The 16306-nt window shown below is 38.5% G+C and overlaps 1 protein-coding gene across 1 annotated transcript in view; it reads right to left on the reverse strand.

Annotated features, from left to right (window-relative positions):
• Positions 1-16306, reverse strand: part of Stxbp4 (syntaxin binding protein 4) — a 144024-nt gene that overhangs the window by 62690 nt on the left and 65028 nt on the right. The window contains exon 14 of the mRNA XM_055620476.1: positions 5101-5277. Coding sequence (XP_055476451.1) covers positions 5101-5277 — 177 coding nt within the window. The remainder of the gene's footprint in view (positions 1-5100; positions 5278-16306) is intronic.

Here is a 16306-nt window from a genome sequence, read left to right on the forward strand (position 1 = left end):
TACAAATGGAAAGTTATTTCTAATTACAGCTGAACAACTAATAAGTGGAGGCCGGAGAAAAGATCCAGCTTTATGTAAGCCACAGACATAACTGAAATAAACAGAAACTGAAAGTTGAAAGTGAATGAACTTTTAAAAATATGTAGGTAAATATAAAAAAAAAAGTATGTAACTATTTTACTATCAACAGAAAACACATGTAAGGAAAAAATTTGCAGATGGAAGAATCCTAACATTTTCATAAAAGATAGTTGTTTAATTCTAAGCTTTAATGTATCTAAAAGCACTGTTTCAAAACATGTAAATGACACTAAAGAAAGAAAATCATGAGATATATTAATGTATTTCTCTGATGAACTGATAGTTTAAGAACACAAATATATTACTATGAACAGAGAGAAACTGGACCCTTGATAGTCTCGACTTTTTACCTACATGAAACAGCACCTGATGTGACAGACAGCTTTTCAAGCCCATTTTGACCATTTTTAAGGACCTAGTACACACTGAGCCATGAAACAAACATCAGCAAATTTTGCAGGGTTATGATCCTATAAACCTGATTCTTTAGCCACTGACAAAACCTTTCTATGCTCTGTGCTATTATTCGTAAAAAGGGCAGAAAATTCTACCCAAGTTAATCTATATGTTCAATGATCACACAGTAAAAATTTAAATCCTTTTTTTTTTTTTTTTTTGGTGGTATTGATAAGGAGTATACAGAATATATAAGAAGACGGCCACGTAGCTAACACACTTTTGGAGAAAAATAGTAGACAGTATGATCAGACTATCATAAAAGACATAGTAAGAACAAACTGTGTTGTCTGCAGTTTGCTGTAATACGAGCCAATGAAAGGAATGCAGAGCCACATTCATATGGAATGTTGATATAGAGCAGACATTACTTCCAGGTGAATTAAAAAATGAGATTTTTAAGTCATTATTCATTTGGAATAATGAAACAATGAGATGGTAAAATATCAAAATTTTAAAACTTTTAGAAGCAAATATAAATAAAAATCTTTATATCTTTCAAGATCAAATGACTTTTGAAAAGACATGGAAGGAAAACTGGTAAGTGTAGTGGTCTGAATAAGAATGGCTCCCATAGGCTTATATATTTGAAGGGTTAATCTGTACTCGGTGAACTGTTTGGGAAGGATTAGGAGGTGTGGCCTTGTTGGCAGAGGTGTGTTACTGGGGCAGGCATTGAGGCTTCAAAAGCTCAGTATATTCCCAGTTAGCTTTCTAGCTGTCTAATGCTTGCCAATCAAGATGTAAGCTCAGTCTGATGTTTGTCAGTCAACACGTAAGATCTCAGGTACTGCTGCCATGCTGCCTGCTATAATGGTCATGGACTCCAAAACTCTGAAACTATAAGCCTCAAACAAGCTCTTCTTTCTTTAAATTGTCTTGGTCATGGTGTCTTACCACAATAATAGAAAGGTCACCAAGACAGTAAGTTTGCATGAAAATTAAGAGCTCTTTTCTATTTCATTATCAAGTAGAAAAGGCAGGCCACAAGTTTGAGAGAGTAGTTTTTTTATAATATATAAGTTACTATAATTAGTAATCAGGAAAATCACTAGGTGCCTCTAAGCAAAAAAACAAATGATCCGATGGAAAAATAAGTGAAAGATACAAAAACCCACTTCAGTGAAAAAAGTAAATGACTATTGAATGTAGAAACATATGCTCAACTGGTTATCTCAAGCAGGGAAGAGCAAATTGCAGGCTTACAGCATCTGAGGATGCAAATGACCCCATCATAGTTGATTTCAAGCTTTTAGCATCCATCAGTGAACATAGCATTGAGAAGAGGAAAGTTCTCATGAGCCAGTGCCTATGGTTCCCAGCACACCACTATGTCAGTCATTAGTAACTAGGGAAATTGAAATTAAACTATACTGGCATAGCAATTATTATACCAACCAGATGGGTAAAAATTCAAAGTAAAAGAAAGCCAAGGAACAGCAAGAGGTGAATGGTAATTTTTGTCCATTCTTCATGGCAGTACAAATTAGTTAAAAATACTTTCAGTCATAATTAGGCATTTACTTATAAATTTGAACATACAATTATCACCCAATCTGGCAATTCTACTTCTTATAGTAGCAGTTATACATGTGGAGAAATTTATATGTATCAGAATGTTCTCAGGAACATGATTTGCAGTAGAATAATGCAGAAATAATAAGACTGCCCATCAAATACAGAAGGAATAACTGCATGGTGGTAATTCACTCAGTGAAGAATAAAGATGAAAAAGATACCAACTACCTACAAATTAACCTGGCAAGCAGACAAAGCTAAACAGGGAGCAGATATACAAACAGTACAAATATAAAAAAAAAAAAATTAAGCACTAAATCCAAGAAAGCAGTAAACTCTGAGGTCAAGGACAGTGGATGCAATCTGAAGAGGGATATTGTTATTCTTCACAGGAATTAGTGATGTTTTGTTTTAGTCTTTTCAAAATATTTTTTATTTACATGTTTGCAAGCATGCCTTTGTGTAGTGTAAATGTGGGTGTGGTTGTCCATGGAAGTCAGAAAAGGGCACCAGGTCCCACACAGCTGGAGTTACAGGTTGTGAGCTATTCACTCTGGGTGGTAGGAACAGACTTGGGTTTTCTGTAAAAGCAGCATGTTATCTTAACTACTGAGTTATCTCTCCAGCCCCAATAATGTTTTATTTCTTATGCTTCAGATACATTTTCTAAAACCCAAATGTAAATTGGAAGATATATTGATAATTTAAGGGAAACTTATAACAATAAATAAAAGCATTATGGTAGAAAAAAAAATCTGTATCTAAATAAATATTTAGGTGTCTGGAGACAGTTCAGCTGGTAAAGTGCTTGTAGTATACCGGAGGACACAAGCTCCATCCCCAGCACTCATGTCAAAAGCCAGGTGGAGTGGCCCATTGCCATATCATCTCTGGAGAAGTGAAAGGAGGAGGACCTCTGGTGCTGCTGTTCCCAGAGACAGTCTCTGGGAACACTCATCTCCTCCTGTCACCAAAAGATGGTTGCTCTCCAGGAATGACCCTTGAGGTTGACTTCTGCCCTCCACATACAAGTGCACAAGATGCACATGTACTCACACACACGAAACCCTCCACAATTACAGAAAGAAAGAGACAGACAGACAATCAAGTATTTGAATCTTTGTTTTGTAGTATCTAGGTTAACAGACCCTAAGCAATTTTACACACCGTTGAAAGGTTTTCTTCTCTACTAGTATTGAAAATGGAAAATACTGAACATTGAGATGCTTATGTTTAATATCTTTTCTTTCAGAAAAATGAAAAAGATTGATTTCTGAGAGAGAGTGTAGGTTCTTATTAAAAAGATAAAATGAGATCCCCATAAGACTACAAAGAGGGAGAATCTGAATTAATTATATTACCAGGGCAACTTAGGACCAAAATATTTCTGACTAGAGCAGAGGAAATGGAATAACCTAAGCTTTACACAACAGAACACCGCACTGGGGACTGCAGAGATGGCTCAGTGGGTAATGGTGCTTGCTGCACAAACCTGGAGGTCTCAGTTTTGTCCCAGGACCCCACGTCAAGGTTAGTGGACTAGAAAATATTGTCCTCTGAATTCCACATACACATTGGGCCACATGCCCTCACTCCTCCAAAGACCCCATCACATGAAACATTTAAAAATATTTAATGACGCAAAAAAACAAAACAAAAACAGTAGGTAATTTTACGCAAATCTCTTAAACTTGAGAGTACACAGCTAAAGAGTAGTTCTACAATACAGTCTAACATGTATAAGGTCCTTCTTTAACCTCCAACACCACACATACACACACACACACATAAAACAAACAAACAAACAAACAAACAAACAAACAAACCAAAAAACATTTAAACTACTAGACACTGGCAACTTTTCCTCTAAAAGTACCTAATTATTTTATTAAAAGTGTTTTTGATATCTTGGTAATTTCTAAAGTATTTTCATAATTAGGTTAAGGTTACATGGCAGAGCCACACCTGAAATGGACACAGATAAACAACTGTCTGCAGCTGGCACTCCTAAGTGGTGCACCTTTCTCAAGTGCTCTGTGCTCCTTGCAGGGCCTCATCAGCAGCGGGTGGGGCTCCAGCCTTCTGTGGAGCTGCTTTAGATGAGCAGAGATCTGCAAAATGGTGGGGACTCTTCAGAGGTGAGCAAAGAAAATCTCGTATTTTCTGTTAAATTTTGCTGTTTGAACACTAGCTCCATTTTCATTTGGTATGTTAAAGAGCATACGACTTTACGTGCTTACAAATTCATCAACAGCTCAGATTTGTTTTTTATTCTCTTAAAAGCTGAATGGGTTAGAGAAATCAATACCCATTACTTGTAATTGAGGAATTTCTACAAAACTATGAAATATCTGCTTCAATTTATTCTAGTTTATATCTTCAGTGATATAATATACACATACACACACACACGCCCACCATAGTTTTTGAAGGCCAGTAAGGACTAAAGATAGTAGGTACACTGTGGCCGTGTACAGAGATGTCCAGCTTGCTTCCTCAAGGTACTCAGTATCTTTTATTGCAACCAAAAGCCCTTTTAGGGGAGCCCATTTTCATATTCTTTACATTGAAAGGAATCAAACAAAACAAATTCAACTTTGGTTTCTTCTCATTAGTCATCACAGGTCTTGTGTAAAATTTCATTAACTTGTATACTGCTCTGTGTTCTCTAATCAAAGAGCAAAACTCATCCCTTTAATCTCCTCCTTCCACCTCCGCAAAACAAATTAGCAAGCTCAGAAACAGAAAGAGAAAAACCGTGCCATCAATTAAATGTTAAATAGTTCCAGGCCTGAACAGCTGAATGGAACAATGTTGACCAATGACCCAATTAATTTGGGGCCTGTGCTTTTCCATCCCAAAGCTCTTTGGATAAAGGCAGGCCCACAACTTCCATGCCACCCTCTTCACGACACAACATCCTATCATTGAATAATAGAAGACGAACACTGACCTAGTTTAGACGTGCAGATGAAAAGAAAATGAAAACAGGATACATGACAGTGGCAAGGAAACCATGGCAACTAGAGAGGGCTGTTTGCTTACTTTATTTTGGTCAGAGTAATCAGCAAGCTGAGCCTTTAGCTCTGAGATTTCAGCCTCTAGCAGACGGATCGCCTCTTCATAGTCCATTTCCATGCCATGCGCCTGCCTCTGGGCAGCTTCAGCAAGATGAATCCGGCTTCTCAGAGCTCGTGTTTCTTCAGCTACAGCTTTGGCTTCCTAAGGAGTTAAAAGTTAATCTCAAGTGAATAATATGTAAAACATACTTCTGTGGTCTATACAAAATACTTTTCTCATCTTGGTAGCCATGATTCCAAAGCTTACTGTGTCTATGTCCTCTATCTTCCAATAACCACACCTTCCACCTAAAAACCAATAATTGCACTGTTTCGCTAGGTGAACTTGTTACCCTGTCTTTTGTTGGTTCCCTGAAATTTTTTTCAATATGAAGATTTTTCTGTATAAAGACTCTGTATGGGTCTTTAGCGTCACTCATCTAGCATTATTCTTGGAAAGATGAAAGAAGGTAAAGAAAACTGAAAATCAAAATAGACAAATAGGAACTGCTTCAAATGACAAAATGAGTAAGCTACAGAAAAACTAGTAGGTGCCAGGGCCGGTGTTCTCAGAGGGCTGTGCAGCTTCCTTACATGCTGTGGATGGGCTTACATAGTGCTGTGGGGCTTCTTGGTGGGCCGAACCCCAGAGGCAAAGCTTTCTTCCTAGATATCTGACTATTGCTTCTTGTTTTGGTAATAGCATAATATATAATTGTTTACCTGTTAGATCCAATGTTCAAGAGACAGTTACTAATATATATGCTTTATATGTCTTTGCTCATTCAAGTTGTGGAATAACATCTAGGGAAAAGCATTAAAAAACCATTCACAGACAAGCAATCGCAGACGCAAAGAATAAAGCTGATCAAGGACATGCAATGTGCCAAAATTTGAACCTAGGTCTGTTTGACTTCAATACTAAGATCTCCTTTCATCACTTTACTGTCTTTGAATGACAGAATAAAAAAAAAAATTGCTCCAAACACTAGCTATACTCTATACCTTGGAAGGTTAGGGTGGCAAAAACCATTTGCTCTCTCAAAATGTGCCTTGGTGCTGGGTCTCAGTTCCCTGGGACAGCTGCGTAATTTAACATGGCAGCTATTATGCATGAAACATTTCTTCAGTGGGTGCAGGGATCTCTCTTCTCTGTAATGGAACTTTCTGCTCCAATTGCCATGGCTAATATTAAACTATGGCTATTTTAATGTTCTTGAAGCTGTTATGGAGCATTTGCTTTTGTTGGAGCATGAAGTACTGAGAGAAGGAAGGGTGTGGGCATATTCTCAAGGTTCTGTTTTCATTCAGCACCCAATAACTTTATTATATGTCAATTTCTAGAGTATGCATGAACTATATACACATGAAACTCTCCCCTCCAAAATCTACATTCTAGTTTGGAGGGACAGACAGTAACTTAGGCTCATCAGTTATGATCTTATTGTGAAGACATTGACTAGAGACTCATAGAAAGGACCATGCCATGATTTCCTGAAAAGAGGCTTTCTGGGAAAAAGGAGCACATATGCCAAGGTCCTGGGATTGGATTGGGTTTTGTATCATTGGAGAACATCAAGGTAGTCAGTGAGACAGAGGCAGTGACCAGTCTGGGAAAAAGACAGGATAGTAGGGGGATACCAGGGCACAGAGGTAACATGAGTGTGTGTGAAGACAGGGTGGCCTGGAAAAGCAGGCCTATGAGCATCGTCAGGCCATCTGAAAAAGCTTGGTTCCCCTCAGAGCAGTATAGGATGTGACTGGAGGGTTTTGAACAGAGAAGTGATATGAACTAGCTTAAGTTTTAGGAGCGTGCATTTCACAACTCAGTTAAGAACATCAGTGGGAGCAGAAAAAGGAGGAAAGGAACAGAGCTAACTGTGGTTGGCCAGGGTGGCTGTAGGAGACGGTAGATGAGGCAGTTAGAGTTCCAGTTTAGTTTAGGAGTAGAGCAACAGGCGAGGTCATCAACAACACAAAATTTGACAACCATGGGATATGATGTAAGTATAATACAAAGGGGTAAATAATACCTATATCTGTTCTGACTCGGCCTAGAACATAAGGTATAATGTAGATAAATGGAGGAAAAAGTGTTAACTAAAATAAAAACAGCAAAAGCAGGAAAAAAAAAAACAGCAAGAACAAAGAACAAGAAGGAATGTGGCACTCAAGAAGTGATGGTGGATTTTGATTGAGGAAGAGGAATCCGACTGGGGGATAATTTTTTGTTTGTTTGCTTGTTAGTTTTTAGAAGAGGATGAAAGAGAAACGGAGAGGGAAGAAAGGGGATCATGGGAAAGTCTCTTGAATCTATAACACTGTAAGACTTCTTAATGGGAAACAATCTGAGAGTGCTTTAGAAAGATAAGCTTGAGGGCTGGGGTTGGTGTGCAGTCAGCCCTTGATTAGATTCACAGCATAGTGAAAAAAAAAATATATATATATATATATATGTATATATATACATATACAAATGAATACATCAAGTTAATTTAAAAATGTAAACCCGACAGCTACCTGCAAAATGGTCTTCTATACCTGACGTTCAAAGAATTTTATTCTCTTGTATCTTGTCTTATATTGTAGGACACTGTAACACACACAGTGTTAAGGCAAAGCCTTAACATACTGATGGGCTAGCCTACCTTCACCTTAGACTTAAAAGCTATCTCACAGTAATGATAAACTAAGTTCATTCCTGTTTATGATTAAACCTCTATATCTGGAGGGTTGGCCAATGCCCCATCTGTAACCTTAACTACAAATGGTTCTGTACTGCCTATTCCAGGAACGGCAAACATGTCTTTGTTTCAAAAGGTTAAAAATCATCTTGCAACACTACCACCTTTGTTTCAAAAAGGCTCTTAGGGCTTCCTAGTTATGACTACCTGTTGTCATAATCACCTTGCAACCATGTCTTTGTTTCAGAAGGTCGTTAGACCCAACTTGGTAGACTTATGTTCTGCTCCTCTAACCCCACCTATTCTGCCCACCAAATCTCCCATTTGGAAAGCCCCTGTCCCTGAGCTATAAAAACACTGTTTTTCTCACATGCAATGCTGACCTCTTGAACCTCACCTTAGGGGGAGGCACGGATAAAAAAAGCTTGCTTTAATTAATTGCTTGCAAAACCAGGCTCAGTGGTGCATGCCTGGATTCCTAGCAGTCTGGGAGGCTGAGGCAGGTGGATCTCTGAGTTAAAGGCCAGCCTGATCTATAAAGTGAGCCCAGGACAGCCAAGGCTACGCAGAGAACCCTGTCTCAAATAAAATTAAAAAAGAAAATTGCTTGCTTTGATTAATTTGGCCATGATGATTTGGGCAGATGGTCTTTCTCCTCCCATCTTTTTGAAACAATACCAGCTCTGTATATACCAAGTCAGCTAACTGCATACTGCAGAATAAGGTAAGCCTATAATTATTCTAATTTCAAAGACAGGGCACCCAAGCTCAGAAAGCTTAAGTAACAAAAACACTTATAAGTGGCAGGGTAGGGGTTTGAACCGATGCAGTTCAAGACAATTAAAAAATTCAGTTAATGGAGTTTTTGTTCTTGGTTATTAGTCTATACTATTTGGTGAACTACAGAAAATGTTATTAAAAATGTTTTTAGGTACCAGTTATTGCCAGCACCAGCCCTGTACTAGCTTAGGATGTGGTTTATAACAAACAGACTCAAACATATTTGAGGCCGGTGCACTGCTCCCCATTTTCTATTCAATCAAAAACAAACAAAAGGCCTCGAAGTGAGAGAGGGCGGGCAGCAAAATCCCAGCTGCAGTGAAGATTCACTAACTTGATGATCTGTCCTTTTCACACACACTTCGCACGGCTTTTATTCCTCTATAAAAACAGCACTCTTATTTTTGTTCAAAGGACGCTGGTTAATTAAATGAAGAGTGTGGATGGGATTTATGCTGCTGTGGCAGCGCAGTGACGGTGGTACAGCGTGAAGTACGGCTGGGTGGTAAGAGATGCAGAGGTTCTGATGCTGAATAAATTCATGCCATTTCTTTTGTAAATGTATAACTGTCAGGCTGGTGAATGTGACCCCGTAGCAGAGTTCTAGCCCAATTCCCATTGAATGGCTGCTTAAAAGATTAGTGCATTGCAATGATGCCTTTTAGAGGAAGCAGTAAAGAAAAGATAACAGCAGTGGGCCGGATTTAGAAAGAGAGGATCACAACAACCCATTTTCTCTTTTCCTCCCAGGCTGTCTTCTAATAACTAACTGCAAAGCCTCCTATGTCCCTAACATCTGAGCTAGAATTCTCTGAGTACCTCACCATGAGCCTGCAATCCCAGTTAGGACAAATACAGTTGTCATTTACTATTACACTTTATATAGAGTGTTAATTTATATAGAGGTTAATTTGGATTACAAAGGTAGATCTTTTCTTTTTTTTTAAGATTTATTTTTATTATTTATACAACATTCTGCCTGCACACCAGATCTCACTATAGATGGTTGTGAGCCACCACGTGGTTGCTGGGGATTAAACTCAGGACCTTTGGAAGAACAGCAAGTGTTCTTAACCTCTGAGCCATCTCTCCAGCCCCCATAAAGGTAGATCTTGAAAGAAAAACAAAGACATAATAGCAGATCAGAAAAATCGGGCTAAATATGCCCTCAAATATTAAGTAGTATAGGCAAACTCAGTAGAGGAGAATCCTGAAATATAAGGGTAAATCAGAACTTTCCTAGGGAGAACTTTTCAGTGAGAAAATGCCTTTGGTACACAGTGCCTCTTTGGAAAATAAAGATTTTCTTCCCCACAATTTTGCAATGAATCTTTGGGAAAGATAAGGCCAATTCTTCTTTGAAAACATAATTCAAGCTGATGAAAACCTTTGCAGGCAGCAGAAACTATTCTGGCCTCAGCTAAACTGCACTAAGACAATGCTGTATAAGGTCAGATAAAGGGCACTGTGCTGAGTGTTTTCATACATGCAGCGCTCTCATCCACAAAGTAACATGATCTACAATAACAATACCCCAAAGCACTTGCTTAGTACAAAAGGACAGGCTTTGGATGGGTCCTAGCTACTTCGGTTAGATCTGATTGATTTTTTTTCTTCCATTTTCTGCCCATTAGTTCTCTAAGACTCAGCTTGTTCATCTGATTGGTGGGCTCTAACAAATACAAGACCAAAACAACTCTCTCAAAAAAGTTAAAGAAGCTATGACTGTCCTTACTATAGTTTTTCCTTTCTTTTCATCATTTTGGAAAAACAAAAACTACACATATCATTGGTGCCATTACATAGCCTAGCTGGATAATTTATTCAGGGCTTTCTGGAGGTACTCAATTGGCAATAGGAGCTGTCTGGAAATGTAACCTGCACATGTCTTTTTTAATGATAGAAAAAAAAATTATGTGAAACTATCTTCTCTCTAGGTCTGAGCACTAACAGTTCCCTAAAGTAGGAGAAGCATTAGTTGCAGTTACAAATGAGTAATTAGCCTACAAGTCCACAACACCTACCAGCTCTGTGATTTACAAGCTCATCAGTAAATCTTTCAAATGTCGGTGGCTGACAGGAGAAAACAGCAGATTGCAAGGAGATATGTCAAATAACTTATGCTACCAAGCCCAAGACGGCTTCTCTTATCAGCTTCTGACACTCACTTAGAAAGCCTTTCTTAGGCTTAGGTCCTACTTACAGTTTTCAAAAAAATGATTAAGGCTTACTTCAGGAAGAAGGCTGTTTGTTGAATGAGAATTGTTTAACAGAAAGTTATGGACAATCCCCTTAGTTTGCGTATCTGACTTTTATTTTAGCTGTCTGAAAGTATGAACTCAAAGTGCTTTGCAGATATATTCATGAATGAATGGGACTGCACACCCAATAAGCCTGAATTAATTTAGGGAAGACTCTAAAATTACAAAATACTTTTGGAGACACCCCTTTGCTGTGTAACCCAACCTGGAATTGAAACTTACATAGCACAGGCTAGTCTCAAATGTGGATTGATCCTCCTGCCTCAGCCTTCCAGATGCTAGGCCTAGAAGCATGCAAGACCAAGGCCAGCTCACAGAAAAGAAATGCCGATCTCCATGTCCCACTTTTCTTCCCTATCTTCACAGGTCATGCAGGTCTAATGACTGTACCACCTTACTTAACCAGCCATTAAACACTGAAATGTTATCTAGGATACAATTCACAGCCATTTCTTAATTCCTTTTGTATCATGCCACCAGATTTGTGTTTCTTCCACCTTGCGCACGGGATGAAATTCGAGTAAGAGATACCTTGCCCACTGTGTCTGTCACTGCACTGTGCCCTCCACATTAAGGAAGGATCAGTTTGCCTCAGTCACTGGTCAGGTTACCTTGAGTAACAAATGTGGTCCATGGTAAAATGCATCCTTCCTCCCCATATTCCAAACTTCTCCACTAGCAAGTCCCAAGTTATCACGTAGTTTTAGGACATTCCACTCTCTCCCATGACGACACACACAAAGATTCACACATATGCCCATACACATATACCTAAGAATTTTCATTTTAGGGTATTTACCAAGCAAATGAGATTATGTCAAATCTAAATACAATGAAGCAAATATCAAAGCTGAAAAAAAGCTTTGATATTTCATTGTTCAACAACTGTGTTATTTTTGCATTAAAGATTTAAACATTACAAATATTTGTTTTATTTCCTTTTCAACATTTATTAATCCAGTAAAGGGTGTCAAAAATGATAAAATATTAAAGCCTTTTTCCAACCCCACCCAATCCTTATTTTACAATGTACTTAGTAACACCATTTTTTTTTTTTTGTAAAGTGTGTAATGTGGATAATCTGTGAGTTAAGAAAAGAAGGTTTAGTTTATATGAAAAGTAAAATCGTCACTGTGCAATGAAAGAATTGCTTAAAACTTTCTGGAGGAAAATCAGGTCAATCATATTATAATTAGCTCTAATTAACCTTCCCAGGGGTTGTCAACTTCTTTACCTGCAGCTGCTTCACTCCAAGAGGTGCAAAACTCATTTCTGCCTCTCAACAGCCAAGAGAATCAAAGAAATAATTTTCCATCTCCTCCATAAAGAGGAGTCCCCCATCAAGGACGGGTGCCTAAGCACGCCACGCAGATAAGCTGCACCATGTGCTCTCTTTATAGTATAAATATTAATTAGTTTAAAGCATGTTTTAACCATGCTTTAATAGGAAAGTTTAACTCTGAACACATTTTTTTTCTTTTTAGTGTATTGAAGATTGACATAAAATAAAAATCTATTTGCCAATTTTTGTTACAAATGTGCCCAAAGAGAACATTTTTAGTATTGAAAGCCTTCATTTTTTTTTCTTGATACAACAAAATAATAGCTTATTATTTACATCATTAAAGCTCCTAATTTCCAGCAAGAGCAAGGACTCTGAGGACAGGATGCGTCTACACTGTGGAAACTGAAACGTCACCACGTTTTGAAAAGCAGTTTAGCAGATGGTATGTGCAAAGCCTTTAAAATGTTCATACCAGGGGCCATGAGATGGCTGGCTGATAAAAGCATTTGCAATGCAAGCCTGACGACCTGAATTAAACCCCTGGGAACCCACAAAAGACAGAAGTGATTTACAAAAGTTGTCCTCTGAGCTCTACACATGGGATGTGCGTATTCGTACACCACGTAACACCAATAAATAAGAACGTTCTTGCCATTTAATCAGTCACTTCACATCAATTAATGTATACTTATTCTTTTTTCCCAATGTAACATTTTTATTGATTCTCTGGTAATTTCACATCATGTACCCTGATTACATTCATTTCCTAGTCCTTTGATGTCTCCCCCATCTTGTGACCTATCCAGAAGTAAAAATAAAAATAAAAAATAAACAAGTCCAATTTGTGTTATTTATATACTCACTGGAGCACAGTCAGACTCTCAGTGGCTGCCTCTAAAATAAAGTGAGTCCTTTCCTTCCTAGGCCCCCTCCAGAAGCCATCAATTGGGAAGATCAACACTTCAGAATCCCTATTACATTTTTTAAGGAGTTCTCTTTGGTGGCTTCCTGTTAAGGCTGTTACTTTTTTTTGGGGGGGGTGAGTTAGGGTTGGGGTTGTCACAGAAGCCTTCCATATCCTTCCCTCTCAACTATGCATCTATAGTTATCAGTATCACAGTAAAAATCACCTTGTTCTTCTCAGGCAGTGGGAGAATAAATCAGGGGTGTCTACTGCGTTTAAGGTAACAGCATAGACCACGAGCATGGCCTGGGCTCCAGTAGGATCACAAACTCAGACAAGGCCCTCGGAGACAGCATGGACCACAGACATTAAAAGGCTTTAGGCAGCACAGACCAGGGGCATCTGGAAGCCTTCTTTCACTGTCAGAGTTTAAACCATTTAATAGAGAAATGCAGCTCAGTGGCTACATCTTTAGATATTAGACATGGTGAATTCATTCAAACTTTAGAGCTCAAGGGGCTCTCATCATTAAAAGAGAAGTGCATTCCTTTCAAAATAACACTGAGGACTTTAACTTGAATACAGATTTTATTAAACTGGTGTGTGTGTGTGTGTGTGTGTGTGTGTGTGTGTTAGAGAGAGACAGAGACAGAGAGAGGAGAGAGAATCTTGTCTAAGATCTTGAAGTTTAGAGTCAGAAAGGGTAAGGGTGCAGAACATAGAACATGGCCTAAGACTGTAATGCATATATAAAAATTGTAACATCTGGTTTTAGGCAAAGAGGTAAACAAAATAGTCACTTATGGAACAATTAATTATTGAGAAAGTACTGTGAAGACTGAATAGCCGAAACAGACCTTAGGCTATGTAAGAACTGAGTCTATGGCTAAGGGTGATACAACAAAAACAATAAATGGTTGCTACAGCAAACCGTTTGGGAGAAAAGAAAAGTGTATACTCCCGTCTTATACCATATGCTGACAGAATACTTTCAGCACTAAATAGAGACAGGATGGGGAGCTGGCTAAATATGCATCTGAAATATGGCCAGCAATAAACACTTTAAAGATATTTAGAAAGAAAAAAGTAAAATGAAATTGACAACATAAAATCATTAATGTTTATAAAGTGAGAGAAGGAATTTTTGTACAGGTTAAATATTTACCTGAGGGTTAGGAGAAATAAGAGTCAGTCTCTACCACATAAAGAAACTTTACATTATGATGTGGGGAAATGGGATGAAGCAAGTCTTAAGAGCATGAGAGAAAGCCGGGTGTTGTGGTGTGTGCCTGTAATCCCAGCACTCTGGCAGGCAGAGGCAGGCACATCTCAGAGTTCAAGGCCAGCCCCATCTACAATTCGAGTCCAGCACAGCCAAGGCTGCACAGAGAAACCCTGTGTTGCAAAAGTCAAAAGCAGAGAGAAAGAGCTGAGAGAGAGAGGGAGACAGGTGAGAGAGAGAAAAAGAGAGAAAAGAAAATTAAAAAAGAAAAAAGCAAGAGAGGAGATGCAAGTAAGACAAAGGCTGTTTGGAGAAACCAGCAGGTGTCATTTCTGCCACACTAGCAAGTGCAAGTGAGATAGGGTATATGTGAGAGAGGAAAGGGTCCCATGAGAACATCCAAGGGTATGCCCTATGACCTAAGGATCTTTCCACTTTTTAATGGCTCTATTACCTGCTTATAGCTTTATTCCAAACACTAGGCTTCCAATACAGGAAACTCTCGGGGAGATACTGTAACCATTTCTTAGCCATAGCAACACTTGAGTGTGCTAACGCTTGCTTAGACTCCTATATGCACTTCAAGTGAATCACTAGGTACACATGCTGCCTTTAATACTCAAAAACTGTGATGGAGATCTCTAGTTACTCTGGAATTCAGGCATAAGAAACCTCTTCATACAGAATGCAAAAGACAACAAACCAATGCACATTTTAAAACAGAATAATTTACTTATGCGGCTTACATGACCAGACAAGTCTTGTTTTTAACTTAACGTTTGGTGAATAAATCATTACTACAGTGTCATGAGTCCCATATGACAGTAGGAGTACCAAGAGTGTTTCTCACTCAGCGAACTGCCAAGATAAGACTTTTATAGAATCAGCCGCCTTATCGCTACTTCCTCCTTGGATCAAATGTTCTGGTTTGTCAGTCCAACTATTATATATTGCTCTAGCATTAAAAAAAAAAAAAAAAAAAAAAAAAAAAAGTTTGGCATCTACACAGATGCCTAAAGGGTAACCTAAGAGGTGTTCCCTCAGCAAATGATCATTGATTGTTAGAGGTGTATATTTGTTTGTTCTTAGATAAATAAGGAAGTTTTATGGAGGGCAAGACGGCTTGGTTTTATATATAAATATGCCTCCAACAATTCGGGAAAGTTCACTACAGAGTGATGGGTTTGCTTTATTTATTTATTTTCTTACATTCCTAAAGACTGCATGGTTAGCGTTCATGGTGCCTTCTTATAAAATCCACATTTAATGAGTTTTATTTTGAAAGGTCTCTATCAACTCTCTCTGGTAAGTTACTATAGACATGTGCAAAGTGACTGACTGGTGGGTGTGTGAGTCCCCTGGAGAAGGAGACTATAAACGATGTACTGTAGGGGACCCTGTCTTTACTAGTTCCCCATAGGGAAGCCTCCTATTGGAAGTGGAATAAACAAATTAATTGCAGGTCTCTATGAAGAATACCACCACTATCTTCCCAAATTCCCCACCACTGAAAATAGTATCTAATTAAGCCAACACAATTAAAAGAAATTTATAATACAGACAGGACAGAAAAAGGTCTCTCAGAATCTTTAAGACACCAAGATCCTCTCTACATTAAATGAGCAGTTACCATTTGGGAATAGAAATTCTGAAATAGACACCTATTTAGTCATCCCTGCTATGAAATACCCAAGTTGGGTAACTTAAAAGAAAGGCTTAGTTAGTTCATAGTGTTGTAGGTTCAAAGTCCCAACAGTGTGATGATGACTGATGAGGTCTCTTGGCTGAGTCACATCATGGGGGGTGGTATTATGGTGGAAGCGCAAGTGACATGGGGCGTGTGTGAGGAGGAGTAATTGCAGGGAGAGGAAGGCTCCCATGAGAACATCCAAGGGTATGATCTATGACCTAAGTATCTTTCTAATTTTTAATGGTTCTATCACCTGTTTATATCTTTACCCTGAACACCAGGCTTCCAACACAGGAAACTCTGGGGAGAAACTGTAACCATACCATTGCCATAGCAACACTTGAGTTTGCTAAAGCATGCTTAGAG

Source organism: Psammomys obesus, unplaced genomic scaffold, assembly GCF_907164565.1.
Source record: "Psammomys obesus unplaced genomic scaffold, mPsaObe1.curated_primary_1811, whole genome shotgun sequence".
NCBI classification, from domain to species: Eukaryota; Metazoa; Chordata; class Mammalia; order Rodentia; family Muridae; genus Psammomys; species Psammomys obesus.